General features: G+C 35.6%; 1 protein-coding gene across 2 annotated transcripts; it reads right to left on the bottom strand.

Moving 5' to 3' along the window:
• Positions 1-5,213: 5,213 nt before the first annotated feature.
• LOC104596040 (SKP1-like protein 21) lies at positions 5,214-19,961 on the bottom strand. Of its 2 annotated transcripts, none has more exons than XM_010257026.3 (10): positions 19,615-19,961; positions 18,111-18,393; positions 16,928-17,152; positions 16,494-16,685; positions 16,170-16,280; positions 15,989-16,067; positions 7,458-7,561; positions 7,212-7,363; positions 6,027-6,160; positions 5,214-5,601 (listed from the first exon to the last, which is right to left on the bottom strand). In XM_010257026.3, the coding sequence occupies exons 2-10, from the start codon at positions 18,144-18,146 to the stop codon at positions 5,585-5,587; spliced, it is 1,050 nt and encodes a 349-aa protein (XP_010255328.1). In that variant the 5' UTR covers positions 18,147-18,393; positions 19,615-19,961; the 3' UTR covers positions 5,214-5,584. The 2 variants fall into 2 exon arrangements, with proteins under 2 accessions (XP_010255328.1, XP_088751703.1); XM_088895577.1 differs by lacking the exon at positions 19,615-19,961 and adding an exon at positions 18,970-19,374.
• Positions 19,962-27,677: the final 7,716 nt, after the last annotated feature.

Genomic DNA, 27,677 nt, shown 5'->3' with positions numbered 1-27,677 from the left:
GACGGGGCCATTGTCCAACCTATGTCTCTACCTCCCCAAACAGTTCTTACCCACCTATCAATCTCTTGTGCCTTAGACTCTTGAAACATCACCACATCTGGTTTTTTCTCTCCTTAACACTTCCTTTACAATTCTTCTTTTAGCTACCCTCTAACATTCCACCTTAAGATCTTCATATCATCATCACAGCATTTACCCCAACTTGTCTTAAATCTTCATCCTGTCCTTCCACCTAACCCACCACCCCTCACCCTCTTACCACACCCTCCTCTCTGTTTTTTCAAATCCCTTACCCGCCTCTTGTCTAGTTTTTCCTTTTCAATCAGCCCGTTCTTCTGAGACTTGTCTGGGCCTAAATGCGAAATTTTCATCCCCAATTTCTCAGCCCACTTCCTTAGCATTAACTCCTCATCAAATTCAACCTCCCCCTGATCCTCAACTTCTTTCTCTCTATCTTCTTCCATCCTTGTTTTCCTGCCATCATCAACATCAGTTGTTGCAACCTCCCCCACCACATCCCTATCTCCCCCGACAGTCTAGGCACCTATAGTATTTTGAGGCTCTCTATGAAAATGGTTCTCGGTTGTAGTGTCTACAAGGATAGCACAATCATCATTAGTAACCAAAACCGAATTCACACAATTACCTTGGATACCTGGTAAACCTGGGTTAAAAATAGGATGACTCAGTGAGGGCAGACAGATGTCATCCCCATATCCCGACTCAGTGGGTGTTGCTGGTTGATCAATTTCTTTCTGAATCAAATGGCCTTGGCCTGGATCTGGCACTTTAACCTTGATTGTCGCATCAGTGTTTATCTCCTAGCTCGCCTCACTCAATCCTAAAGATGCTCCCTGACACTGTCTATATCTCTGGTTTGGTTCCTCCTCCTTTGACGGCAAGTTTTCTACAACACCCGAAGACCTTATGTCTGTCAACAATTCCATACTAGACTGAATCTGACCGGCTTGATCGTCTAGATTAAGCTTAAAAAAAGCTTCCATGTCACCCAGCTCCAGTTCCAAACCTTGGTTGCAACCAGCTAAGGAGTTTTCATACGAACTAGAAAACTCTGATTCTTCCTCCGAGTCACATCAATCTGACTCGCTAACTGTCTGCGTATCAGTTCTCCGCCTAGAGAATCTTGGATTAGGGAGCTCTGTCACCCTCTTTGGCTGCGGGTTCCATCTCAGATCACCCCCATTCTGCCTCCTGTTCGAAGTCAGAGAAAAAGAAGACGATGATAGACCCTTGGTTCTATCTATCAAAGGTCCCAAGGGTTGTCTCACGTGATGACATAAAGCATCATGTGACACCTTTGTCCTATTTTCTATTCGGTGGGCCGAGTTGAGCAGGTTTGAGCCAGCTCGGACCACTGGCTCGTCTAAGGTCTGGTCGATTAATTTACTCCCTAGTGGGCCCACCCCATTCTCTATTCCGGCTCCATTCATTAATATTTCTTTAAAAGAGAAATCTCCCGCTTCCCTAACCCCGTTTTTTGAATACATTTCTTTTTCTGGAATCCGACCCTTCTAGACTATTGGCTTTTCAACTTCCTTAGCAGTACATAAAATACCATGTTTCTTACGCAACTGACTTGTGTCTTCTCTGTCGTCACCACGTGTCACCCATCCAGCCACGTCACCATCTTCTTCAACCTTCGAACTCCCATTCCAACTGCGACGCTACCCATATCTTGCTCCATGAGCCCTCGGCAAACAGTTCGAATGACCGAGGTACTGCGTCAGGCTTTACTCCTGCAATTCGCAATCCAACAGCCTTCAGATCTATTTTCTTGTAGGAGATGAGAACACCACCCAACGCAGCTGCAATTTTCTCTAGTAGGCACTTTCGCAATAGATTGAAAGGCAGACCAATCAGCTTCAACCGAAAGTCACCATTGTTGAAAGTCTTCGAGTTACAGGAGGGACACTAGTTCTCCACCATTATAATGCCCTCCTTGGTTTGAACTGTGGTGAAACCTACCTTTTCCAACCCCACATCCAGTACCGCCTTGTTCTCTTCAAACGGTATGAGGACTAGTTTCCTCCTCCAGTCTTCACTTTCTCCTTCTAATAATATCTTGGGAACAGGAGTGGAGAGGGAGACCAATGTGTTCTCATTTTCCTCTGTATCAATTTCTAACCCCAACTTCTCCAGTCTTTTCCTTCTCTCCTTCATTTCTTCCTTCGGCCCCACGTTTCTCTCCATCATTCTATCTTCTTCTTGCTTCCGCTTCTCCACCTGCCCTTGAAACTCTATTCTTCGAACACTGGTGACAAATCGATGCAACTCATTAGCAACCCCGATCCAACCCCCCATATTTTTGCCTTCTGGTATAATAATCATTTGTTTTCTCCCCTTTTCAAATCTCTCTTCCAAGGACACGAACCAGCCTCTTGAGTTCCTTCTTCTACTTGCCAAATATTCTTTGCTAGGTATTTTGAAGTTATCCCTCCAGTCCGAGCACCAACTGACAATCACTGCTCCATCGAGGAAGGTTTGGAACCAGAATATCGCCTCCCCAACCAGAAAGACTGTCCCTCTTCTACCTTCCATAATCTTTAATGTGAAAACCTTATGATGAAGCATCTCCTCCACCAGCAGTTCCTTGGATTCCACCTTTTAAGTGTCTTCTCATTTTCCTTATCGGTGAAAACTCTCCTTCTCCAGCACGAACCATCTTCTTTTTATTTTAAATCATGTATCTTGGGGACTTGGGCTTCTGCAAATCACTCCTAGATGTAGTTCAAGCAAAACCAATCCTGGTCTATGGTCGCCAATGAGTTTCCAGTGGGTTTTCCATCCAGTCAGTTCTGCCATTTCAGAGGTCATCGGTGGGTTTTCCATCCAGTCTAATTCCCTTGACAACCATCGCTACCATCAAAATTCAACTTGATAAAACCACTAAGAGGGGACCCAGATGGCCTAATAATACCTTAAAAGGAGCAGAATCAGCTATCTCCAAGTCACCAACATGAATGTTCTCAAAAAGCTTTAGTGATTTCACCCAATGGATCAATCTAAAGTGATGACTTCAATTAAATCATTTCCATTCTCATTTTTGAGAAAATATTTTTTTTTAATTCATTTCTTCCCGAATTATCCAGCAAACAGTCAAACAACTACAGTAGAGTTCAACAAGAGCATAAACGAATAAACTATGAACATTTGGCAAAAGGCTTCACCTACACCCAAATAAGGAGCAAAACCGTTCTCAATTGCCAAAGCAACGAGGCAAAAAATTAATAATTGATAGCAAATTTCAATGTTGACCTTAAAAGCACCAATTTGAAGATAAGGGTAAATTTGATTTCAGTCCACGTCAGAATTCATAATGCAATAATTCAGTTTGGGTCAATGTAAGGGGAGAAAGATATAAGAGAAGTGGAAATAAATACATTTAGGAAATTAATAAATGAATTCTGAAGGTAGATTAGACCATAGAAAGGCGTTGGAGATAAGCACCGATAATGTTTTTTCTTTGCAGTAAGTAATATTTTTAACAACGTACTCCCTAGTCCCTACACATGCAACACAAGGATCTGACGTAATATTTAACTATGTAACATGCCCCAACAGAGGTGTTGACTGTTGAGGCATAACAAGGCAAGGTCGGTGAATATTTCATGATTGCGTAGAGGTGTAAATCAGGCTGTGTTGTTCGTGGCCCCATACAAATTTGGAACTGTTCAACATGGTCTGTGGGTTGTATTAGGCTCGGTATGATTGTGTGGGTCGTGTTGGGCTTAGAGTTTTAAGTCTATAAACCAAGTCAGCATGGCATGATCGAGTGGGTCATGCCGCCCATGGCCTGTATGTTAGAACTGTGCATACATTATTTATATATATATATATATATATATATTATATAATATATAATATATTATATAAATTAAAATTATATAATATATTAAGAAAATAATATATATAAGCAAATGTATATATTAAAGTTTATATAAAATTAAAATTTTAATTTTTTTTCAAATTATTTAAATAAATAGCTTTGACCCGATCCACGACCCGACCTGGCCTGAGGCTTGGCCCACGACACGACACGGCACAGCACTAGGGGTGGCAACAAGCCGAGCATACTAGAGCTCAGTTCGTGAGGCTTGCGAGCCGGCTCAAAATATTTATATATATATATATAATAAAAATATTATAATTCTTAATTTTTTAAATATCAAATAAAAAATATTTTTATATATAATTTTTATTTTTATAAAATATTTTTCTCAAAATCGAGCTCGAGCTTGGCACTATTTGGCTCGGCTCGGCTCGAATCCACCCCTACACAATACAGAACCACACAGGCTTGGGTCGTGAGCCGTGTCAAATCGACCCCCAAGTTATCCCAAGGGAAGGCGACACGGCCTTGGATAGCCCGCGGGCCAATACGACCTGTTTTACACATTGAGGCATAATAAGGCAAGGTTGGTGAATATTCCACGATTGGATGTTCACCCTCATCTGCCTAGAGGTGTAAATCAGGTCGTGCCGCCCATGGCCAGACACAAATTTGGACCAGTCTGGCATGATGATCTGTGAATCGTATCAAGCCCGACATGATTGTGTGGGCCATGCTAGGCCTAGGGTTTTAGGTCCACAGGCCGGACTGGCATAACACGATCGAGTGGGCCATGCCACCCACGGCCTACATACCAACACGACCCATATATATTATTTACATATATTTGCATATAATATATTTATATATTTTATGTATTTATATATATAATATATAACATATTATATAAATTATAATTATATAATAATATATAGTATATAATATATTAATAAAATAAACAATTGTTTCTATTTTATTATACTATTTAATTATTGTATATATGAGCAATTATATACATCAAAGTTAATATAAAATTAAAATTTTAAATTTTTTAATTCCCAACCTGGCCAGGGCTTGACCCACAAACCAGTCTGGCCCACGACACGACACAGCATGAGCCCACACGAACTTGGCCGTGTCAGGCTGACCCCCAATTTATCCCAGGGGAAGACAGCCCACGGTCTGGCACGGCCCGTTTTACACCTCTACATCTGCGTCATGCTTGCGATTATATAATATCATGTTCATTTGTGCCCATCGAGCTAATTATTGAATTGTGGCACTGATCAAACAGAAAACGTAAGCCAGCATAACTTTTTGCCAAGAAATTTGTCAATTCAATAACCTCTCTGTTAATTCTTCATTTTATGCCACCAGGCCCACCAATAAACAAAAATTGGTATTTACTCCAAAAAATGACAGATTGTTACACAGCTGCGGAAGCATTCCGATTTCACAAGCAAAATTACATGGGCAACGCCAGTATAATGGCTTAAGTTTCCCGATTGACACAACATAAGATCAAAGACTTGGCAGAATTAAGATTTGAACACGAGAACTTCCTCTCTTTTCCTCATTTTATTCCTTCCTGAGCACACATGACGCTCTGTGAATTGAATTCCAATCCATCGAAAGAATAGAAGACATTATCTTACATTTGGATTCATGCCAACAGCCTTGCCTCCCCCTTGGTAGCCATCAACAGCGATACCTTGTAAGTAGGCCATTGCAAGTTCATCTCCGCTCCAACCCTGCTCATATGAAATGATTTATTTTGTAAGTTCATTATGTACTTGAGATTACCACTTAACTATGTCACTTGACATTGTACAACTTGTAGAGAGAGAATTAAAAACTATTAGAACAGAGATATAATTCTGTTAACAAGAATGATAGAACACTGCAACCACTTCACGTGGATGAATAGAACATGTAACCACTGAAAAAGTTAAATTTATTAGGAAATTTAACAGAATAAACCAAGGCAAAGTTGACCATGGACATGAACCAAGAGCTGATGCCAAATCATACAAAAGAAATATCCATACAATAAAATTTTTGTGAGAATGGATATAAACAAAGATATTAATCAAACAATAAGCAGTATTAAGTACCTCAAGTACATTCATGATTCTTTTTTGGAGGGTGGGGGGGTTGGAGGGTTGGGAAGGCGTACCAGTGTATCTCCTTAAAGAACCATTCCCATTCATAGAAATGGGAGCATGCCTTCTTTCTTGCCCCGATGATAAAATCTCCTGCATCCTCTCAGGCCAGTCTGAATTTAATCTCCTGGCAAAATCTTCTACCTCCCTGTATTCATCAAGGATATCTTACAACATTGAACATGAACAATGACCTTTATGTAGTAACAAGTCTAACCACATTCCTTTGATGAAACATATCCAGTAGTTAAACATACTATTGAGTGGAGACAACTTTCCATACAACCTGATAACTTTTTTGTTGGTGCTACTTCAAAACAGCATATAATGCTTTAGGTTTTTTTTTTGGATGAATTATAATGCTTTAGCTTTTTTATGAATTAAAATGCTTTAGCTTTTTACCAAGTTGAAATAGGGGAACATGATGGATGTTATCCTTCTGGTAAAATAATATTATATATACATCTAATTTATCGTAACAAAACAATAAAAACAAATACTGAGCAAAACCAGATTTCACAACCTTTGGCTGACATATGTAACAAGTCAAGGTTGTTTATAAACACAGATCATTTAGGCTTCTTTCCTAGACAACCTCTATTATGTCACCCATGTTGAGTTGAGAGATTATGCAGCCAAATCAGTCAATCAGCTAAGGAAGCCTCTACATTGGCAATGTGTTTCATATTTCGAATCCATGTTTGTTCTGTACAATGCTGTTCATTGGACTTTCACCAAAGCGATGCTAGCAGTAGAAGCTTCTATTCAATTTTTTAAAGCCTAGAGTAGAGGCTTAGTTAGGCCCATGCTGGGCTGGAACTTGCCCAATCAATATGGGGTAGAGAGGGGAAGAACATGTTCAATCATTCTGAGCCACACCACCATTCCTGTCACATGCAAGATTCTTGGTCACCTAGCTATCTAGATGGTTCATTCAGCAAGTTATGACAGTTATCAATAAGTTTGGCTGCAAGGACATGTGATCTCCTTGAATATGTGTCACCACATTCTTGTTATAGAAGGCTTTTTGCAGGCAAGGCTTCCCATAAAATGGATTAGCATCTCCTTTCCACTAGTTCCTCCCCAGGTGGACAAACAGGAGAACAGGGATTGTCACCTCTCATCCTTGTGGATGATTGTGCATCACTTCAGCCAAACATGCAAGACTATCCAAAATATTCAAATATAATCCATCTCACCTATCAAGTTCTTCTTTCATTGCAGGATCAAGCTCATCATCAATGTCACCATCATCAAATTCAACTTTAGCAGCAAGGCTATCAACTGCAGCCTCTTGTATTTTTGATGTTTTACTGGGGCTCGGCTCAACAGAAGATAGATCAGCTGGATCCTAAAAGATGTGAAGTTGATCAGCATGTTAATAGTTTTAATGAGATACGTGCAATCAAAAGAATATCCTGACAAATATCAGAAGAATTACTAACCTTCTTATGGTTTTTGCTTACATTGTCTGATGAGACATCCTTTGCTTGATCTTTTCTTCTCCGATTCTTCTTTTTGTGTTTAGAAGTCTTAGGTACCTTTGAATCTGTTTGAAGAAGAATTTAGTGCATATATATAAGGCCAAGTTTTAGATAAGACAATTTTGAAATTCCGGGTCTGAAATTGATAAATGGAAGGATATATTCCATGATAACCGTTCTGCAGTAACCAAGATGCACATCAATACTGTATTACACGAGTATGAAGTACTTTGCACCAACATGTCACTGCATGAGAGAGAGAGAGGACCAATTGGTAGATCGGTAGTAAAATTTTCTTCCACACTCCTCTTATGACCCTTTTTAAAGAAGAGAAGGAAAAGAAGAATTTGAACAATAACAGTCAAGCTGAAAGTATAACCCACACGTTTCTCTTTAAAATAGTTGAAACAGTTCATCTGATTCTTGCAATATTTCAAACCAGTTCGCTGAAACTCAACTCAAAATTCCTGGTATGAACTGGCTGAGGGTCAATGGCTTCTGATTTAATGTTGGAAAAAAAATCCATGCTAAGCTCATAATGAAGAGCTTCTTCACTTTTTTGATCAGTAAAAGCTCAGTGTAAAGATTTTTGAACCTAACAACTTACAAAAAAAACTTCCAGTTCAATAGAGGTTATGCAACATATTATCCATGACACAAATCGCTAAACCATTGCATTTGAACTAGGACGGAACCATGACTATGCAGATTTTCTGCATTTTCTCTTTTTTAAGGAGCTTCATGTCAAGAGCCTTTTGTATATCATTTGTCACTAAACTAAAGTCAGATTTGGGCAATTTAATCCATGGCAGAGGTCTTGGCTGCAGTTACAGGAAAATGCTAGTTTGCCAAATAGTTAGGCATGTCCTCTCTAACCATTGAAGGCGATTCTGCTAGTACAATAGAATGGTTAAGGGAGAAGGAAGGAAGACCTTGGAGGCTAGCACACTTTCTGGCTGAAGCTAAATATATCTTGGACAGAATGAATGTGAAGCTGTTTTGGATTCCTAGGGAGGTAAACACTGTTGCTGATAGCCTAGCAAAATCAGGGGCTTTTAGAGAAAATTTGTTTACTGGCAGTACTTTGCCTTTGTATTCTGTCTCAGCCTTTCCAGGCTGATGTATATCATCTCATGTACCCTTTTTAGTTATTAATTAACAGTTAATTTCGCTAAAGAAAAACTAGGAATCTGTAAGGCAAGTCAATGCAAGGAATAAACAAATACACATGGGGATTAAGAGCCCTAAATTTTTTTAATAAATGGTGTATGAATTGTATTACTACATTGGCAAAAACAGGGAGCCACCCAATGTTGAAATCTCACATGGTTAATGAGCCCTAATTTTAGCTCTACCTCTACATACACTCACACTGATCCAAATAAGTTAGCATTACATATATAGAGGAAGTGTATGGTTATTATCCCCCACTAGATGTTTACGGGCAATTGCCTAGGTGATTATGTTACCCGGATGTGGGAAGGACACCAATGGTAAGGTATTAGATATGAAATTTACACTAAAAAAATGAAGTATCCAACTCGATATGACACTCTTGTACAGGTATCCAGGTATCATAGCTAGGCAATGCTTCAACTATATTGGATGGCAATGACTAAGTCAAACATTTGGCAAAACTTTCAAATTCTTGGATGAACCATGATTTTTTTTCATTTTATTTTAACAATGTGTTTCTTTTTTTACAGTATATTAGAAGCTTTGAGTTCTTTTTGCTTACAACAAATGTAACCTTCACCATGTGTATGTTTGGTTCTGTAGGAGTTTCCTGAGGCATTTTTTTCGATAAACATTTATCTGAAAAACGCTACTTTAAACGTTTTTTGCTTTTTCTATTTGGTTGGACGTTTTATGGCCATTTCAAGTAACACCCCATAAAGTTGCTTTCTAACTCAGATAAAGCACAGCATCAGCAATTCATTTCAGGAAATGCCCAGGCATTGGGGGAAACATGAATTAGGCATTTCCCCAAATGCCCCATGCACATAAATCAAAGCATTTCAGTTTTCTAGTGTTTATTTGATAAACGGTGAAACCAAACAGTGGTTTCATTGCAATAAACACCAATGCCTATGTGGTGCTGATGTGGTGGCATTTTTTCAATAAACACCTACAAAACCAAACATATACCATATAGTTGGGGAAAAGGCTAATGATGATGATGCAATACAAATCAACAACTTAATTGACTTAATTGATCTTCCACTACTTGGGGCTCAATTCAAACAAATAAGAGTCCCTGACATTGGTCAAGTTGGATAGGTTTCTAATCTCTCCAAGGCGGAAGAATGCTTTTAACATCATAAAGAAAGTGCCTCTCCCTAGACAAATTTCAGATCATAAACCTATTCAGCTGGTTTGTGGGAAGCAAGGATTTAAAAAGTCTCCCTTTAAGATGGAGAATGTGTGGTTTGAAGAGGAAGAGATGGCCCCCCTTCTGAATTCAAAATGGTCTAATCTCCAAATAGAAGGTACGAACTCCTTCATTTTTGCAAAAAAGATTACATTAGTTAAAGATACCTTGAAAACTTGTAGGTTGGATGTCCGAGAGAGTTCAGAATCAGAAAGAAAGAGGTGTCTAGAAACTATTAAGGAATTGGACTTACCTGAGGAATCTGGTCCACTATCAGATGAAGAAAGGAAAAGAAGACTGGCAGCAAAATTGTCACTAGACAACCTAGCTTTAAGGGATGAACTGAAATGAAGGCAAAGAGCCAAGGTCAAATGGCTCAAAGTGGGGGGACAAAAATTCAAGTTTTTCCACAAGATAGCAAGTGCAAGAAATAGGTTTAATCAGCTTGAGAGAATGGAATTTGAGGGTCAGGTGGAAGAGAATGGGGCTGCAATGAAAAGTATTGCCACCAACTATTTCTCAGACTTGTTTAAGGAGATTTATGCTAGAAGACCTCTCCCAGTTGATCTTAATTTTAGGAGGATTTCAGAGTCCCAGCCAAGGAAGCTGGAAGCCCCCTTCACAGAGGCTGAAATATGGCAAGTGATTAAGAATCTGGAAGTTGATAATGCCCTGTTTGGCATCCATTCAGAGAATTGTTTCTGGTGATTCTTCTGATTCTCTAGATGAGAAACATGTTTTGGTTCAACCAATTTTTAGAATCGTCTCAAATCTGGATGATTCCCTTGCAAAATCGAGTGATTCTGCAAAGCAAATTTTTTTCACTTCTTAGGATGAGAGCGTCTCATCCCGTTATTTCTCACTACGTCCTTTAAGTAAAACAAACACGTATGATCAAACCACACGAGAGAAAGGGTAGACTAGTAATTTCTCACAAAAACATAATCAAACTCGAGAAAACCCCAGTGCCCCTTCATTCTTTCATCATCCTTCGTTGTTTCTCTACTTGACATATCTCCTGTTCAATGGCACAAAGAATCTTCTCAGTTGGTGATCAATCTCTCAGATACCATGATTGTCCTTCATTTTCAATATCAGAAAAGCCTTTTTCCCCTACAAAGTCTACAGACCATTCATCCAAAACAGAGAGTGCTATCTTCATCTTCTTTTGCAGCAGTATATACCCACACCCCAACTCACCTTGACAGTAAATAGGTAAGTTCATACAGTCTCTTCCCCCATGGTTATGATATGCAAGCTTCTCTGTTTTTTGCCCCCTCTAACAAACTCTGGACTTTCAACAGGTTTGAAATCCATTTTCGGACCTGAAAATCTTGAGACTATTTGAGTTATGGAATTTCTGGTCTTGTGTTGAAAAATGATATAGCTTTCCTGATATAGTAGCTATTCTTAGTTTGAAAAATAAAAGCATACATGGTAAGTGAGTTCCCCAAATTTGGTTTAACGTATAAGTGAGTTCCCTTTCAGTTCTGATGAGAAATATAGTTGTCAAGGCGATGCCTAGGCGATAAGGCACCCTTTGAGCCTCGCCTCGCCTAATCGCCAAGCAGTTTCCTACTTCCTACTATAAAATACTTTTTTAATCATTCTTTTTTGAGATTATAATTATAAAATAGACATTATTAAACTAAAATAATCATTTTGTGTGTTCATATACTAATTTCTTTTTATTATTTTCTTATTTATTAGGGTTTAATCAACACAAACATTGCTAAATGCTGTATTGAACCCTCAAAGACTTAAACCTGAACTAAGGAAGAACTTAAAATTTTATCTAATCAGCACATTTTCCTCTTCCATACTACCAATACTTTTTATTTTCTTATTTTCCTATAACAAAAATAAGGGTTCAGCCCCTCTATTTTTTGAATTTTTTTTTGATAACTCCCTATATTTTTTGAATTTTTTTTTGATAACTCCCTATATTTTTTGAATTTTATTTTCCTTCTTCCTTTCATTCTCACGAATATGTTGATTTTCATGAAAGCTGTACTTTAATATGAAATCTATACTTTTTTATGAAAATCATGAATAATTATTAAAGAAATATGGTTATGGTACCTAGGGAACTACCCTAGGATTTATGCTTTCAACATAAAAAATCCATCGACTAGGCGACTAGGCGACAAGGCGCCCCCCAGTCGCCTAGCCTTGCCTTGGCGCCTTGAAAACTATGATGAGAAAGCATATGGAATTTCTTGTCTTATGGAAATTTTCTTTTTATCCATGGGACCAAGAAATGGACCGCTTTTGGGTAGATGTTTAGGGGAGAATTCTTAGATCCAAAGTTTTTCTTTTTGTATGATCTGCACAATGAATAAGATTTTAATTGATCATTTAATAATCAAAAGCATACCTAATAATTGTTTGATACTTAGGAAAAACCGTAGAAGGAAAAGGAGGCAGATTGTTTGGATCATGTTTTGAAATTTTCTTGCGTTAATGATGGGGAATGCCTAGTTGAGACACTCCATCATGCTATCTGCTACTGTCTCTTTAAGAAATGAATATTTGAGCCTGAGAAGGCTCAAAATCTGCATCTGCATTAAAAATCTGCTATATTCTCTATGTGACTTAACAAGTTGTTCAATATTTCACTGTGCACAATTGTGTATTATCTAGTGGAAGGTGAAGTGATTCCAAGAAATTGGTGTATTCATCTGCTGTATTCATGTTCTTTGAACTCTTAACTCCTAGTCTAAGTTAATATAGTTTGAGTTACCTTGTATAGTTCTGAAATTTGATTGCATTTTATCTTATTTTTAGATTAAGTACTGCCTTCAATAAATACCTATATTATTCATCAAACTTGAATGTTAAATGTGATTTTATAGATATCTGTCCATGTAAGCCCACAGAGATACCTATATTATTCATCAAATTTGATTGTGTAGTTCTGAAATGTGATTTTGTAGAATCGATTCGAAGAAATTGGTTGCTGGCAAATGTGATTTTATTTCTAAGAAACAAAAATCTGATGATTGTGCCAAACACATCTGGCGATTCTCTGGATGAAAATTCTCAGAATCCATTCTTTTCTGAAAGGATGCCAAACAGGACCTAAATCCTCAGGGTTGGATAGTCTCACTAGCCTTTGCTATAAGAAGTGTTAGGAGGTGGTGAAAGTGGATATGTTGGAAGTGTTTCAAGATTTCCATCAAAATGCTGCTCTGGAAAGAAACCCGAACTGCACTTTCATTTCCTTAATTCCTAAAGTGGAAGGTGCAACAAACATCAAAGATTTTAGACCCATCAGTTTGCTGAACAGATTTTATAAAATCTTGGCAAAGGTTCTAGCAGAGAGGATAAAAAAGTCCTTAGTACTGTGATTGCAAAAAATCAATTTGCTTTTGTGTCCGGTAGACAGATGTTAAATGACGTTCTGGAGGCAAGCTAGCTAAGAGACTCAACAAAAAGGGAGGGTAATCCAGGGCTGCTTTGTAAATTGGATTTGGAGAATGCTTATGACCATGTCAGCTGGAAATGTCTATTGAAAAGATGAATTTTGGGCAGAAATGGAGGAATTATCATCAAAGTGTGTTTCTTCTTCGAAATTTTGAAGTTTTAGTAAATGGAGAGTCGGCTGACTTCTTTAAGCACTCCAAAGGCCTAAAAAGCAAGAGGATCCCCTCTCTCCCCTCCTCTTCATTTGTGTAATGGAGATTGTCTCTGTTTGTCAACCGAGTGGGAGAAAAGGGGCTGTGGAATGGGTTTGAATCAGTTCCAGGAAGAGAAAAAGTTCAGCTGCTTCAGTTTTCTGATGACATACTATGTTTTATTGATGCTGATGTAGATCAATTGGGGATCTTGCTTGGGGTGCTGAGCTGGTTTGAAGTTGTATCTGGTCTGAAAGTAAAGTGGGCAAAAAGTAGAGTAATTCCAGTTGGGAAGGTAGATAATCTCGAAGCTTTAGCAGAAGTTCTTGCTTGCCAGAGTGGCTTTCTGCCGACCATGTACCTAGGCCTCCCTTTAGGGGCTAAATGCACCTCCTCTACAGTGTGAGACCCGGTGGTGGATAGGTTAGAAAGGAAATTGGCATCTTGGAAAGCCAAATACCTACCTTTGGTGGATAGGTTAGAAATGAACTCCTTTGCCAAAGTGTTATCTGGTGGGGACAGTGTGAATTTTCCTGCTGATAAAATATGGAGCCAGATTCCCCCTTCTAAGTAAATGCCCTGTTTTGGGCTGTTGCCTTGGATAAAAACCTAACTAAACAGAATCTGGTCAGAAGAGGTATTCTGATTCAGAACCTATCATGTGAGGTATGTGGTCAATCTCAAGAGGGTAACAATTATGGGACCATTTCCTCTCTGCTGAGGGTTTATCCTGGGTCATGCCAAGATATTGAACCTGTTATGGAGTTGGAATCTGCAAGGCCTCTCCAAGCTGGCTAAAGGTGTGTGGTTGGCTATTCCTGCAGCAGTGATCAGTACCATCTGGATGGAAAGAAACAGAAGAATTTTTCAAAACAAAGGAAAGGATGTAGACTGTCTTATCTCTTGTACTGTGGGTAAATTAGTGTCTTGGACTGCAGCTGTGAATGGTCTCCAGCCTAGGGTCCTTGGAGCTCAGCTGAGGTCTAAAAGTGTGTTTGAGTTGTAATTTAGTCTGGGATCTTGAACTCAGTCAATTTGCTCCTTTTCTGGGGCCCCTTGTACTTCTCTGATTCAGTTAATAAAATTACCTTACCTTTTTTTCAAAAAAAAAAAGCAACTTAGAGAGCACATTTTCTGGGTTTATCTTCATTAATTGATGAGCCAAACAAAACATGTATTTTTCATACTTGGAAATCTAAAGTTGAAGAAATGAATTTGATTATATCATCTACACCTACATTGTGCAAGTGGTAAAGTCAAAGATAGTACCAACATAACAACTGATATAATGGGATAGATTAGAAAAGGGTGGAGAATGCTCCTCACTTTTTTAGATATTTCACTATAGATTTCTCCAAATTCAGAAACAAGTTTACAATTTACAATTTGGTTTAACTAGATCCACTTTGCAATTCATGATAGGATTACAATTTCCAGATCATTGGATTAGTTATGAGATTACCACAACCAATCATTTTATCACAGGACCATGTTAGTGTTCTAGGCAAGGTTCTTGTTGGATGCATCTCACCTGAACTTGGGTGTGCCTTGCCAAGGCTTTATAAGACATTGTATTTGAATTACATGTGTAAATTCAAAATTACATAGAAGGCAAATAATCTAAACCTGCTAGAACATTAACTATATTTCTTACAGGAGCTATAAAATTGTTTAATTTATGGAATTCTAGACTGAACCTGGATTATAATTGGATTACTTGATATATCGAAATATTTATAGAATTATTATTTTCACACACACATGTAACTGAATATAGGAAAAAAACAATTTGCCATGCCAACCATGTCAACACACCCAATTCCAAGTGACAATTCAGCATTAGTTTTTTTTTATCAATACAATCCAGCATTAGTTCATTGACTGGGTTTTCCTGCCATGATCTAGGATTTCACTTATTTTCTGCAATTACTGTCAGGGTAGAGAAAATACCATATAATCAATGCATAAACTACCATAGCCTCATATTAATTATGAAAATATTTTGAAATATATTACCCATAGTCCAAGCGCCCTTAGAAATATAAGTACTATATACTATAGAAATATTACATGTTCATCCTAAACCCAGCACCTCAGATTCTAACTCATTCCTGTTTACAATTTACACCTTCCCTTGCTAAACAATCAGTCAAACTTTGTAGACCATTCAATCCCCAGGCATGTCGTGAGATTAGGAGTCAATGAGGTTCAAAGAGTGCCTGTCCAGTGTCCACTAGAAATGAGGTTCAAAGCTAAGCATTTTTTGACATCATTTGGTTTTTAACTCAAGAGATGTGGTCCAACAAAGGGGAAGTAGAATCATCAACATTTTCATTAGGTTTTTCCAACTATAAGGTTTCTTAACATAGTTGTAAGTTGTGGGGAAGCTAAGATAAATTGCAATGATACCAAGTCCAATAAGAAGAAAAAGGAATGGAGAGAGGAAAAGCAGGAAAGAAAGGGATCTGGATACAAGGTAAAATGAAAACATTGCTCAGTAATACCTCCATCTCCTCCATTAATAAATGATAGAAGGTCATCAACTGAGCGTTCATCAACATGTTCCTCTTCAACCTCGACATTCTGAAAAAGGATGGAATGCATACTTGCTGTTAGTTGGAATCTAATAATGCATTCAATTATATGCGCATGAAGACAACAGAAAAGCAAAGATGTAGTAATCACCTTTAACTTCTCCCTCTCTTTTAGTTCTTTCCTTTTTCGTGCATAAAGCCGATTCAATAGCCGGATCCTTGGATCATCAGCAGTGTTTCTCAAAGGCTCTAATTTCTCCTCCTGGAACCATAATATCCACATGAGAAATATAAGCAAAAAATGCAAATGTGCAAAAACTTATATATAGAGAAAAGCCAAATACTCCAAAATTTTTGTGGGATGAGGTGAAGGGCAGCAACATTTGTGGATTAGACAAAAGCACACACAATATTTGCAATATACATTAAAAAACTGAGGGAGGAAAAAGAGAAACTTCTTTCAATAAGCAAAAACCTCAGTAAGATCATCAGGTAAATGGAACGTCTCTCGTATCTCCTCAGGAGTTTTTCCTTCAATCATTCGCGCGAGTGCACGACTGGTAAGATCAACCAAAGGCTTCAATTGGAGGCTGTCAGCAGCAGACGTCAATTCACATAACCGCTTTGTATCTATCCGAATGAACTTCTCATCAAAAGATTTCCGTTCCTAGGCAACAAAAATCACATTGGCTCAACCACTCTTTGCTTATCCAGTTAAGATATTTCTGTAAACCATAATAGATTTTTTTAACAAAACTTTAAATAGGAATTGCAGTCTTTCCCATGATTTTAAATCTGGTTTTTATCTACTCCCTGATTTCACCAGAAATAAAATGCAGTTAGGGAAGAAGGAAAAAGCACTCAAGAAAGAGCAGCTGACATTCATAAATAGCCAGAAAAATATTATACCTTATTAGAGCGACCCGGTACTTGATGAAACCGGCAATAATCAAGTATTAAGCTCAAAATTGATGGATTGACTCTTTGTGGAAGTGAAATGGCATAGTTCTTAGAAGATCCCATGCCTGTCTGAATGATTTCTCGACAAATCATGGGGCAAAACATAGCAACCTCTTCTTCTACTTGTTGTATTGAGCCATCAGCAGTTTGGAGCCAGATGTAAGACTTCATGACCTAAAAAAATCATAACATTAAAAACATAGTCTCAGCAGAAATAAGAAACAAAAGCAAGTGCCAAATTTCTGTGGCAGACAAGATAACACAAAATCCAGCAAGTACCCAAGTCAAACCAACAAGTATATCATACAAATTCAGAATCATGATTGATAGGCTAAGAGCCACAGACATGGCCAAGGGCTTTTATAAACACACGTGAACAAGACGGTCTCAAGACCTAGGCCAGTGCCCATGCCCACATCCCACAACCATACCCAAATAACATTACCAGTGTTTAGAAAAACGGACCGGACCGGCCAGTTGAACCATGACCCGGGCCCTGAACAGTTGGGTCATACCCCAACAACCGGACTTGCTCAAAACCCGCTGAAAATTGGCTTAACCGGAAAACCAGTGAACTGGTCCCAGTTTTTTGAAACCACCCGGGTCCATAAATAAGTGAAATTTTACAATGTTGTTAACAAGATTTGAACTCGAGACCTCTTATTTTCACAGATTACTTAATTACCACTAATCCACCTCTTTACTAATGCTAATTAATGACTATTTATTATACATATTACATTATTATGCACGTATTTTAAAGAAAATGCAAGTTAAAAGGCTTGAACCCTAGTCATTTGTTTTAAAATTTAAGAAACTTACCATCCATCCATCATATTTGTAATATATATTATATATAGTATTTATATGACCCGTAGTATACATATGTATATGCCACATCATCACGGTTTGACCCCGGTCGAACCTCTGACCTGTGAACCTCTCCCTTCTCCAGTTCTATGCCCAGTCCGATTCTCTAAACATTGAACATTACACTTCCAAACAAATTAATGCATATCCTGCAACTAAATCCATCCTATAGTTTGAAATGTTGAATTCTCTCCCTCTAAAGGCAACATGGCACTGAAAATAAGAAATATTAACATTTTTAAAAGCTCCACATATAACATACCTCAGGTTTGATTATCGCCATTTCACTTTCTGACATTTGATGATAACCTCCAAGTCTGAGAAAATAATAACTAAAGAGCTCCAGAACAAGTACAATCTAGCACCTGAGACCTACAGATCTGAATGTATCAAAGCAAATGTAATCTTCTCACTCTTCAAAAAGTCGTGATTATTTAGCGGATATAGACACTGCTGCAATGCTAACCGAAATGGCACATTTCCCAGAATTATATAAGTGAATATCAGCATTTCTTCTCTGGAGAGCTTCTTCAAATCCTGTCAGTCTACTTGCAGATGAAGCCAAAAAGAACATGGTCCCAAAGTAACAAGAAAATTGCAATCAGGTCATGCAACATATAAAGTCTTGTGCCCATCAACTTGTATTAAGCAACAGGTAAATAAATAAAGAATGAAGAATGGTTTCTGTTCCTAAATGTTTTGTGTTGTCCACCAAAATAAACATTTCTAAAGAATACAAATTAAAACCTCTTTTAAGAAATTAAAACAAGGTGGATGACATAGAAAAACCAGGAAAAGAAGTTAAAACAAAGCCTTAGAAAGCATCCAGTACCACCAACAGTGTGCAAAGAAAACTTGAAAATCACAAAGTTCTTATTCAAACAGAAAACACAACATAACAGGAGATTAAAAGGTAAGACAATTTATCAACCTACTCAAAATTCTCTTCTGAACTCAGTCTTACTTAAAACCAGCTCTGAACCAACACCACAAGAAACATTTCTCCAGATAGAATGTAAAAACAAAATAATCACTTGTCAAGATAAAGATACTATTCCGTATAACCAATGCACAACAGAATTTCAAATGCATGCAAACAATATCCGAGCAATAAAACAAACCAGAATGCTGTTCAAACAAGTTATACGGAATATCTGCTGGAATTCATCATAATCTCTGCTCTTCCACTAAAACTAGCCATAATTTCACAAACAAGGCACCGCAAATAGCCAAATACAGGTAACACGAACAAAAAAAAAAAACGTTTCTCAATATAAGACAATAATCACGTAAATAAAGGAAAAATAACACTTTTATATATGTAACAAAGACAAAAATTGCAATCAAATACTCCCAAGCATGCCAAACACTTGCCAACCACAAATTAACCCTAGACAAATCAAAAAAAAAAATAGACACAAGGCAATAACTAATCTTCGAGTGACCAAATAATACATCGAAAATAATTACATATAAGGATTAAAAAAGTCCCTAAACAGGAAAAGCGTCTCTAAAATAACGAGAAGACCGAAACCCTAATCCCTTTCCAACAATAAATTGAGTCGCACGTATACTGAATCTCGAGGGAGAAATATACATGTAAAGAAAAGTTCAGTCCATTACCGCCCGATCCAAAATTAAGAACCGGTTCTAAATCAGTCCAGAATTAACAAATATTAAACAAGGTTTCAGCTTGCATTTCTGTCCGTAAAACGATCTAAGAAAGAGAAAAAAAAAAAAAAAAAAAACAAAGAGGTGGGAAAAACCTTGTGAAACAAAATGAAGCCTCGAGTAGCCGATGGAGGAAAGGGAAATGCGGGTGGCAGATGAAATAGAAGGCGATAGGAGACTGGAGGGAGCTTTGAATTCACAGGAATTTGGCGGTTGAGAGAGGAACAAAAAAAAAACGGATAACAATAGACAGAGGCAGATAAAAGGTGATGGGGGACAAGCATCGTTTTTAGGGTTTCAGAGAAATCTCAAAGTCTCGACCACTTTGGATTTGGGGTGGGGGATGGGGCTGCAGCGTCACTATCCTGCACACGTGAACATCCGGGAAACGTACCTACACGCGTGAATGCCGGCTAGGGTTTAAGGTTTCATCGCTCCCGTCAGCCCATGGGCCGCTGTTGGGTCTACCACGCTTTAACTAAGTAGCCTATTATAAATTCAGACTCAACTAAAGTACTGTTCGACAATTATTGGCAAGTCTTTTTAGAAAGATCTTTTAATAACTCACATGGCCAAAAATATATTGAGCTATTAGTCTTGTTTTTAAAGACAAAAGCCATTTGATAAGCGAATCAGTATATCAAGCTTTTCTCAAATTTTGGCATTTTTTTATCTTTTTGGTCGTTTCGCACATGTGTCTTCTCATCTTCCTAGCTTTTGATTATGAAACAAAAAAAAGATCGATTTTTAGTCTTTCAAGCTTGTCGAAGCCCATAAGACCACATGGAAAGACTTGCCAAATGCCGCCTAAATCTAAACAATAAGTCTTGGTCCCAGGGGGTGCAACTTGGGTGGGGATTGGGTTGTGAATTTGTTAAATTTTAAATGGATGGTTGGGAATTTGTTTAATTATCAATGTATATGAACTAGGGGTAAGCATTATTTAGTTAAAACCGAATCAAAAATTTTGGTTTCGGCCTTCAATTTGGTTATTTCGATTTTTAGTTAATTCGGTTTGGTTTTTTTGGTTTTTAACTATTTCGATTTCGGTTTCGGTTTTTACAATTAGAAACTCGATTAACCGAAAAAATGAACTTTGTTATATAGCATGTAATATATATAATATAATATAATATAATATAATATAATATAATATATAACATATTATATTTTATATATTCGGTTTTTAAAATTTTGATTTATTCAGTTCGGCTTTTAATTGAATAAACCAAATGCTCACCCCTTATTCTAAACCTTAACCCGAGACCAATGTAATTGAAATACTTCGAATAGTGTTTGGTTTGAGGGAAAATAGTGGGGAAATTAACTCAATAAGAATTATTAATTATAATAATAATAATAATAAATATTTTATAATATTAAATATATTATTAATTAATTAATAAGTTTATTTTGTATTTTTAATTACTTTTATTTTATTTAATAATTTAGCTACATTAATAATAAAATAATTATTTTGTTTATTCATTAATTACTTAGTTTATTAAGTATTAGATTTTTTGTTAATTATTTATTAGTTAATAATATTTTTTTGTTAATTATTTATTAGTTAATAATATTTTTTATTGTTTATTATTAATTATTAGTTAGATATTAATTATTAATTATTTATAGTTAATTAATTATTATCATTAGATAATTTTTTAATTTCTATTAATTTATACTTTATTCATATTTTTATTTTGTCAATACCTATAACTTAATGACTAATGTTAATGATTTAATATTAACTATTAGGGCAAATTTATTAAACTACCCTTATGGTTTAGCTAATTGACTAAGTTTACCCTTACTGTTTACATATTGTTTAAAGTATCCCCACTATTTTCCCTTTTATAGTTGAAATTCTTTGAATAGTTTTTGCTTTTTTTTATTTGCTAGTACTATTATTGCAAATAAGAAAATTTAGATGGCCTAAAATTGGTTTGAAATGGATTTTACAACTTTTCGAATGCAAAGCAAGTGCCCTTTTAAAACCCTAGCAACTTGAGGATGTAGACCAAATTCTTGTTCACAGACCAAATTCTTTGGGATGCTTGCTTAATCTTATGCCTTCTTTGTCTAAGCCTAGGTTGATATGGCATTGGGAAGGTGAGCTTAGATATATAAAGTTCCATGAGAGAAATAGCTAAAGGGTATTGGGGTGAGTGAGAATGGATTCAATGTTTTCAAGCCATCGTTGGCCCAACCAATCGAACCGTTCAAACCCTTTTTTGGCCTCAAATTACATTTTTAATATTTTTTATAAATAAAAAATTAAAAAACATAAATTAAATATAAAATATACATATAACATATCTAAAACATATTTATACATTATTTATTGCTAAAATATACATTCATACACACACACACACACATACATACATACATACATACATATATGTGCTAACATGGCAAGGTCTGAACCATTCGACCTGGCTGGTCAAACCAATGACTTGTGACCCAAAGGCAAAAACGTTTTGGCTTTTGGGTTGGTTTTTAAAACATTGGAATAGATGATCGTACAAGTTTGAGAATGCAATTGCAAGTGCTGAGAAAGGTGGACTGATTGATCCCATAACATTGAAATCACTGTGATGTTGAACAATGTGAGAATGGTGGCAATGACCTGTGCCCATGGTAATGATCTCTTCAATTATGGCAAGTTTGTTGAAGCATGCTTGGCTTATGGGGAGGTTTTCAAGTTTGATCCCTTAAGGCCATGAATAAAGCTCGATAAGACGTAGATTCGTCATTCATTGCCCCAGGTTATCAACCTAATCGTTAAGATGCCATTAGATTCTTCAATATAGCATTCTCTCATAAGATGCCTATACTGAAGCTTTTTAAAATAGGAAAACATTGAAACCATTGAATTTTTATAGTGGATAAACAAAATAAGAAGAACAAAGGATTTTTGTTCAAGAAAAACCATCAATTACAAAAATCTATAGGTATTTTTTTTATTTATCTATAGAGGCTTCAGAGTTACAAGTAAGAAGGAGAAAATCGAAGAGGAAAGTGATTAAAACATACTTGGTAAGAGAGATATGCATTCTCATGCATCAATTTCAACAATAAGGCATTGCCAACACTGCTAGTGTTGTTAGAACAGAGTCTATTCAGTGGCAGTGATTTCGTTTAGATTTAGGGTCCATTCAGATTTAGAGGTGTAAAACGGGTCATATCGTGCTGGCCCGCGGGCCGTCCTGTGCCGTGCCGCCCTCCCCAGGGATAATTTAGGGGGTCGGTCCGACACAGCCCACGGCCCAAGCCCGTGTAGGCCTATGCCATGCTACAAGCCTAGGTCGTGCCAGGTTGGATCACAAGTCGATCCTTGGGCGTGGACCGAACCAGGCCAATTTTTTTTTTGTTTGTTTTTTTGACATTTTTTATTTATTTTATTTCTTTTCTAAGTAAAACTAAAATACTTAACTTTCATTTGGGAACTATTTGAAAAATAAGAAATCTAACAAAGAAATTAAAAAAAATGCTTAATCAAATAAGAAGTCAAAGAGACAAAGACTCAAAGACTCAAAGTGAATAACAAATTGGAAGAAAATAGGAATTTTATTTAATTTAAATTTGAATGATACAAAGCGTACAATGGTTGGATGAGTGAAATATGAAAATTGGAAATGAAATAAATTAATAAAATATAAAAAAATCTAATATAGTTACAAACTGAAAATAAAATTACGTTATTAAAAAATATCAAATAATTTAAACAAAATTTATAATAATTTGAAAAAATGCTATACAACTATTGAATATACAAAAATTATTGACTTCATCATTTTCTCTTATTGTTCTTGACTTTAATCATCATTAGCATCCAACCAATCTTTAAAGCATATGCACTTCTTTAAACTTTCATCATTCATAGGACTTCTCTTGTCGTCCAACACCCTAGTACTTGCACTAAAACAAGACTTCAATGGAACTATTGACACCAAAGGAGCTAGTAGATCACATGCCACGGCAATGAGAATAGACAATTTTTTGCATGTTTACTCCACTAGGCTAAAACATCAAAATTATTTGTTCCCTCCAACATGAAACAAGAATCACCTAAAGTAGAAAAATTTGCATGTAAAAAAAAAACTTAAGTTCAGTAAATGAACTTGTTGTTGAATTATCTTCCACTACTTCTGGACTCAAGTTCAAAAGTGGAAGATATATTTATACAAGTTGTAGAATTTTTATTATTCTCTGTTATTTTAGATTCATATAAACTATACATTTCAAATAATAAACTATTAGTTTCTTCTTTTTTATTTCTAATTTCAATATTCATATTTTCACATATGTTTCAAATAAAATATTTAAACCATATTTCCTAATCCAAGGATCTAATATTGTAGTTAAGCAATAAAGAGGAGAAATGTTCTCTCGATATTTTTTAAATTTATTTTCCATTATTTCAACAATACTTTTAAATTGTAGATTCTTTCTATATTTTGCAAAACAATCACTAATCATCATTAATTGATAAGCTAAATTACAACTAGTTAGATAATAAATACCCAATAATTCATTAGTTACATTATAAAAATGTTTTAAAAGTCTCCTATACAAATTGTCATTTCCCAGTCTTTCTTAAGTATAATATAGGCATTTTTTTATTATAAAAATCAGTAAGAGTTTGTTTATGAGAAATACGACTTTCTAACATAGCATAGGTAAAATTACATCTATGTTTAACATCCAATATAAAATGTTTATATTTTAAACCATAATTTTGACATAATATTTAAATTCTTGTTTTTCTCTTTCTAGAACTTTTAATATGTATAATACAATTTTTAATTTTAGAAATATGAGTAGAATTAAAGCATCCTAAATACATAAATTTAAGATGTGACATGCACATCTGATATAAAATAATTTACCATTTAAACATGATTTTAATTAAGATTTTAAAATATTTATTGTTAAATCATTATTACTAGCATTATCAAAACTAATAAAAAATAATTTATTACCAACTACATAAGCATGTAAAGTATTAAAAATACTTGCAACAATAGTTGAGCCAGTGTGTGGCCATTCAAGCTTAGTAAAACTTAAAATTCTTTTATTTAAAAGCCAATTTTCACCAATAAAATGACCGGTAACACAAATATAACTTATGTTAAATTTAGAAGTCCAAATATTAGAAGTAATTGCAACTTTAGAATCAATATTTGATAACATATAAATTAAATTTTGTTTATATGAATAAAAAACTTTTAAAGCATCTAATCTAATAGTAATCCTAGAAACTTTTTTAAATTGTGGTTTTATAGAATTACATAACCAGTTTTTAAGTTTAGTATCTTCAACTAACAAAAATGGTTGTCCAACATGTACAATGCATTTTTCCAATTCTTGCTTCATTTTTCCTTGAGAATATTTAAAATTACCAACCCCCCGACTCAAATTGTGTTTGTGGTGTTTCTCCGCCTACTTCTTCTTCTTCTTTTTCATGGGTGAGCGAATGTTTGCCCAAATGGTTAATACCACCCTTGCTACAATTTGAGAGGGGTATTTTGTTCATTGTAAAGTTATCTATCACTTTATCCAAAATGCCCCCCTAAACTAGCTATTATATAGTTGTTGGGGGGCATTTGTGTCATTCTTTCTCCCCAAAACCAAAATACATAAATACCCCTCTATATAGTTGTTGGGGGTATTTCTATAAAAAAAACCCCAAAAAGCTTACTATTGAGGGGGGGGGGGGGAGGGGTCCCTAACAGCTAGTTCATTGGATGGGCCGAATGCGACCCATTATGGGCCCATGGGTTGTGTCGTGCTGGGCCGTGTCGCGTACCATGTTGTGTTGGCCCGTGGACCTAGAACCCCAGGCCCAGCACAACCTGGACCATCATGTCGGGCCCGACACGGATTAACACCTCTATTTAGATTCAAGGATGTGGTTCCATTTTCTGCTCAATGAACGTAACCAGTGGTAGTTGCAACGACAATTTCGTCAGTTGATGTTGTTGAACCACAGAGGTTTCAATCGACTTATGCTTATGTTTCATTTTGAAATTTTGAAAGAGAATAATGGGTATAATAGTCTTTTTCATCTTTCCATTAACGGGCATTAATAGCAAGGAGGATTTAGTCAACTGTCAAAAAACTTAAGGGTATTTTAAGACAATATATAAATAATAAGGGTAGAGTTAGTTAATTAGCTATACCATAAGGGTAGTTTAAGAAAGTTGCCATAATTATTATTAAATTATTTCTCATTACTTTAATATTTATCTTAATTTATTTTTAATTAAATTAATAATAATAAAATAGTTATTATTTAATTATTCATTAATCAGTTAATTAACTAATTTATCGTCTACTTTGTTTTTAATTATTAATTAATTAATATTATTTTTATGATTTAATATTTGATTATTAACTATTGATTATATTAATAATTATTAGCATTGATTAATATTTTATTTTTTATTAGTTTATACATTATTTTATTAATACTTGTGACTTAATTAAAAGTTATAATACTTTATTATGAAATATTAATTAGTTATTAAATCATTTTAATTTATTAATTAATTATTTTAATTTATTTATTAATTATTTTAATTAAATTATTCTATTAATGGTATTAAATAATAAGAAAAAATTGTTAATGAGTTATGTAATATTAACTCTAGAAATACTATATGGACGATCTTTATTTTTCATTAAAGAAGTTTCCCCCTTCATCCCCAATTGTTTTCCACCAAAATAATGGGATTCCACATCCCAAGAATTGTATAACCCCACCTTTTTTCCCATCCCCCTCAAAGTCCGGTAATCCGATTTGTTGTATTGTTATCATTAGGCCATTAATGTAAATTAAAAGCAAAATTGGGCGGAAAAGTACGAATATGCAGATTTTTTATTTACATTGCACGGCTATAAGCATTCAAATGGACCAATACCCACACTCTATGACCCCACATCTGCTCATGAATTGGCATCAATTCTGACCTGCTACCTACCTTGACCGTACATTGAACCTATAAATTCTGACACTGGGGGTATCGGTCATTCTCCCTAAAATTGGGTGCATGAGCATAATTTCATTATAATGGTCATGGCATTTGCACTAGTCATGACAACTTGCTATCAGATTTATTCATGGGCCAACTAGTCCCACGATCTGACCTATCCCAACCCATCCTAAGTTGGACTTGGACATGAATTTCGGCCCCATGAGCTTAGGCTCGAGCCCAAAACACCAAACTCAACATTTGTTTGAGTCGGGCTTAAACTTTCTCAAAAAAAGTCCAGATCAAGCATGAGCCCAACTTGATAATATATTATATAACAAAAAATATATTTCATATAATGAAAACTATATATAATATGTTATAAATATATATATATATATCACTATTTTTGGGGTTTGATATATTTTAATATAAATAAATTAGTTTTTTATTGAGAAAAAAAATCTTTTTTCCCAATATCCTAGCTAATCTTTGAGCTTTATATGAGTGTCGGGCTCGATCTCAAGACCTAGGCCCAACGGTTGAGCTAGGCTTGGTCTTTGGATTGAATGTTTTATGCTAATATAGAGACAAAGCCTAGTCCAACCTATGAATAGGTCTACTTGCTATACATGTTACACATATTATTGGATCAAGTATAGCTACCAGGAAAAAAAGGGTAAGACATAGAAGGTGCACGCAAAATCCACTTAATTATGGTTCTTGCCACGAAGAGCTTGCAATTATGTGAGTTTTGATCCCACAAATTTGTATTTTAGAGGAATGTGGAGTAACCATCTTAGCTATTGGGTCATTTGACCATCAACCCATGGATTTTAAATTGAAAAAAAAAATCTTCTTGGCAATGTTGTACGATTTGGACTAAACATTAAACCATAATGCTCATTACATCATGGTTATACCGATTAATTGGGCAGTTAACACATCCAAACTATGAAAATGTCATATCATATAAACAGGATCCAAAAAGGGCATTTGGTCACCAATTCAATTATCTAGCTTATTTGAGTCTCGTAGTGAGAGTGGAACTTTTATTTGATTAAAATACCCCTATTTTTGAATTTGGTTCTTCTCTAATTGTGTAGACAAAAAATGTAATTTGAACTACTACTTTTCACCTTATTTAATTCTCACTCATTAAATCTTATATTTAAAAT

Source organism: Nelumbo nucifera, chromosome 1 (assembly GCF_055504915.1).
Source record: "Nelumbo nucifera cultivar China Antique chromosome 1, China Antique-T2T, whole genome shotgun sequence".
Lineage (NCBI taxonomy): Eukaryota > Viridiplantae > Streptophyta > Magnoliopsida > Proteales > Nelumbonaceae > Nelumbo > Nelumbo nucifera.
Note: the sequence above shows the minus strand (reverse complement) of the source record. Positions and strands in the feature narration are given on the sequence as shown.